Source organism: Thermobia domestica, chromosome 14 (assembly GCF_964235325.1).
Source record: "Thermobia domestica chromosome 14, izTheDome1.hap1.1, whole genome shotgun sequence".
NCBI classification, from domain to species: Eukaryota; Metazoa; Arthropoda; class Insecta; order Zygentoma; family Lepismatidae; genus Thermobia; species Thermobia domestica.
In genome coordinates, this window is record NC_137467.1 from 2,531,209 (window position 1) to 2,535,145 (window position 3,937).

The 3,937-nt window shown below is 33.2% G+C and overlaps 1 protein-coding gene across 1 annotated transcript; it reads right to left on the bottom strand.

The window, feature by feature from the left end:
- Positions 1-2,055: 2,055 nt before the first annotated feature.
- Positions 2,056-2,511, bottom strand: LOC145670640 (histone-lysine N-methyltransferase SETMAR-like). The gene has a single exon (XM_081739433.1). It carries the CDS (start codon positions 2,509-2,511, stop codon positions 2,056-2,058), a length of 456 nt encoding a protein of 151 aa, XP_081595559.1.
- Between the last annotated feature and the right edge of the window lie 1,426 nt (positions 2,512-3,937).

Below are 3,937 nucleotides of genomic sequence, written 5' to 3' on the forward strand. Positions count from 1 at the left end.
TCTCTTCTACATGGCAAACTCAGAAAGTCCATTGTAGCCATAATATCCAGATATAAAGCTCCTAACACACACTTCCATTATTTCCATATAAAATTAATGGAAGGTAAATATTGTGCTTTTTTTAAAAAAATAAATAATAATAATCTTATAATACGATATACGCAAATCATTGAAAACTGATACATTTGTTTTCATAGTTGACAATATTATAGTTTTTCGTAGTACTACTGTACATAGTGACTAACTAATAAAAGTTACCCCACTGATAAATTTGAGAAACTTTGATCTATTTGATTAACTATTAAGTTCGTAGATTCACTTAGCATTGAGGAAATCACTCAATCTGAAGTAGAAACGGCAATCAAAGAATTAAAGCCCAGGACTGCTGTTGGCCCTGATGGAATATATTATAAAGGGGTGATTAATGCATTTACATATCCGCTATGATTGCATTCAACCTTGCTTTAAGAACATTTCCCCGGGTAAATTAAAATCATCTATAGTGTACCCAATACCAAAAACCAATAATAAACATGAAATAAAGAACTACCGGCCGATATCAATTTTAACTACATTTGCAAAGATATTTCAACAAACCGTATACCAACAGATAATTGATCACGTCCAACCCGTAATCTCACCATATCAACATGGCTGTATTCCATACTAATTAATAACAACAAACCTTGCACTTATCACAGATTTAATAGCAAATTCGTTAGATATGAGATGTAATGTTGATTTAATATATATAGATTTTGAAAAGGCATTTGACAGAGTAAATCACAAAGTACTATTGCATAAGCGAGGTAAATATAATTTCTCTTCTTCCTTGATCAAGTTCTTTTCATCACATTTAAATAACCGTAACCAGACTGTTATCTACAAAGAATATAAATCAACTGTTATATTGCATATTCTGGAATTCCTCTGGGCTCTAACCTAGGTCAATTTTTGTTACTTTTATTCATTAACGATCTCCGTGATTATAATTATTAAGTAATAAATTTCTTTTCGCTGATGACCTCAAATGTACGATAGGATGCAGACCATCCATGACTGTCTCAATTTACAACGTGACATGAAAAATATTGTTAGTTGGTGTTCTCTTAACAAATTTAATGCAAACTTAAATAAATGTAACATTTTATCGTTTACTAGAAACAAAAGTCAAATAAAGTTTAATCACTCAATAAATCGGATCCTACTAAATAGATTAAATTCAGTCAAAGATCTTGTAATTACATTTGATACGAAACTGACATTTAATAACCATATAGAGAACATAGTTAATGAATCTCGCAAGATGTTACGGCTCATAATTAGAACTGAGAAAAGAATTTAACAATATTACCACACTAACAAAAATGTATTATTCTTATGTTCTATGAAAACTGGAATATGCTGCTGTGATATGGAAACCATCACAACAACAATACCAATGCCAACAGGAAAAAGTCCAATGTAAATTTATCAAATACTTGACGTACAAGAGAACTGGAATCTATTCATATTATGAAAATTATCTAACATTAATAGACAACTTCTGTATCCCTAAACTTGAACAAAGGCGAAACGTGATAGATCTGATTTCTCTACATAAAATAGTACAAAACGAGTTTAATTGTACGATCTCATATCAACATTAAATATTCATGTCCCGACACTTAAAATTTGTGCTGATAACTCTTGCTTGTTAGATTGCACAAAAGCAAGGACCAACGTACAAAGGGTATTCAAAAAGTTTTGCATAGTGCAGGAGGAGAATGACTTTTTTTGTGAACACACTTGGAACATTTACCAATACATTGAGCCTACTCAATGTAGCCTCCTCAGCTGTGACGCATCTGGTCCAACGTTCTTTTCATGATGTAAATGCACTTTGGTAAAGTTCTGTGGATTGACTTTTACACCATCGCTTGACACAGGAAATAAGGTCTTTCTCACTATCAAATGTTTTATCTCGCAGGTGGGCCTTCAGCCGTGTTTTGCTCTCAGGTTCGGACAAAAACAACCATGTTCATCCTGGGTAATGACGCCGTCAAAACACTGTTTTCACTCTTCAGTAAAGGTTGTCATGAGACCCTCGAGCACATTTTTCCTCATCTTTTTCACTTCTCTTGTCAATAATCTAGGCACCCAACGTGCACAGATTTTTCTGTACCCTAGAAACTGTACCACTGATACCACACTACCCAATGACAAACCAGTCATTTCAGCAAGCTGCCGTGTCGCCACACATCTGTCATTTTGGATGATATGATTAACGGTCTCCTTATTCACATCAATCACTACTGTCGATGATCTACCGCATCGTGAATTGTACAGTAGAGGGAAATCACCTTCTTTAATCTTCTGCAACCACCGCTGGATACTGCTTCGATCCAATGTGTCCTCCCCATAAACAGAGAGCAACGTCCTGTGAATCGATGTGGCAGAGTCATGCCCGGTCTTGAAAAGGAACCCCGTCACAGACCGTTGTCGCAATCTGATATCTACTTCACGGTCCATTATGACTCACATCTAAATAAAAAAAACTACTTTTATATACCAACTTATAGCTAAATGTTCCAAGTATGTTCGCAAAAAATTTCATTCTCCTCCTGCAACAAATAAAAAAAATTAGAGATCACTGTGCAAAACATTTTGAACATCATTTGTATTATTGAAATAACCAATCTGGTATGCTTTTCTTATAACAAAATATGTATCGAGCACAAAGAAATAGACATATGTAATATGAACTATAACATGTTTAAGAAAAGTATTATAAATGTATTTTGTAATACACCAACATTATAATTGGTCTTATGCTTGTTGTGTTGGCGACAAATAAATAATTAAATACGGAGTATAATACAAGTGATTACTGTTTTCATTTCACTTTAAAAATTTGGTGAAATATGGTATTCGTAAATGTGTGTGTGTGTGAGAGAGAGAGAGAGAGAGAGAGAGAAACGAGAGAGAAAATAACTGTAATATTATGAAAACAAATACCAACTGAAAATTTTAATTTGTGATATAGATCATAGATTCAACATGAAATTGACCATAACTATTTAAAGTTAACATAATGTAAATGCAATTCAAGTTTGTGAATAAAGTGAAGCTAAAATATCCAAGGTTGCTGGTAGAAGTGAACTTGACAATATGCGTACTTCATGTGCGCAAATAACTAATGGAGTTGCTCGAATTGTTCAATGCTTTGGCAACACGCAACATTGGTAGCACAAAGCGGAAGTTTGTATGTAGTTATTAGTTGCATCATAGTTTTTCTTTTTTTTTTTTAAAAAAAAAAAAGACAAACCTAGCAACATTCAATGCAGAAACTTGCTGAACATTTTGAGAAATGTATTTGTACATATTAAAATAGTCTAACCAAATCGATGAATTATTATTATTGCACAATTTTATAAATTTATTTACTCAAAAATCAGATATTTAGTTAAGGAAACCTGTTCTAATGATTAAGATTCGCTTCATGACACCGAACAAGTCTTACAGAACGGCTATGTATGCCCATCTGTTTGTCTGCCGACAGATCAGAGCAAAATGGTAAGACTTAACGAGAAATGGTTTTATGACGTTGTGATTCAGCCTTCCAATAATGGATAACATCTCCTGCTGTAACTCTCAATTTAACCTAGTGTGGGAAAATGGGATAAATTCCAGACGAACATACTGTCAGTCTGTTACATCGATACAGTATTTCTACCCGTATAAAATGGTTGACGCGATAGACCTGTATAAAAAAAATATATCTGAACTGACCGTTTGACTTGACAAAACCGTTTAATCCTATGGTTCTACTTGAGCCGATAGATTTTGTCAACACAATATAATTTGAAAACCTTGTGATAAACAGAAACTAATATTTGGAGATAATTGTGTTTATGATAATTGTGTTGATTCATAATTTCAAATAGAAGTCCGTTAT

Coding starts and splice junctions, on each gene's coding strand:
- LOC145670640 (XM_081739433.1), bottom strand. CDS start 2,511: ATGGACCGTGAAGTAGATATCAGATTGCGACAACGGTCTGTGACGGGG.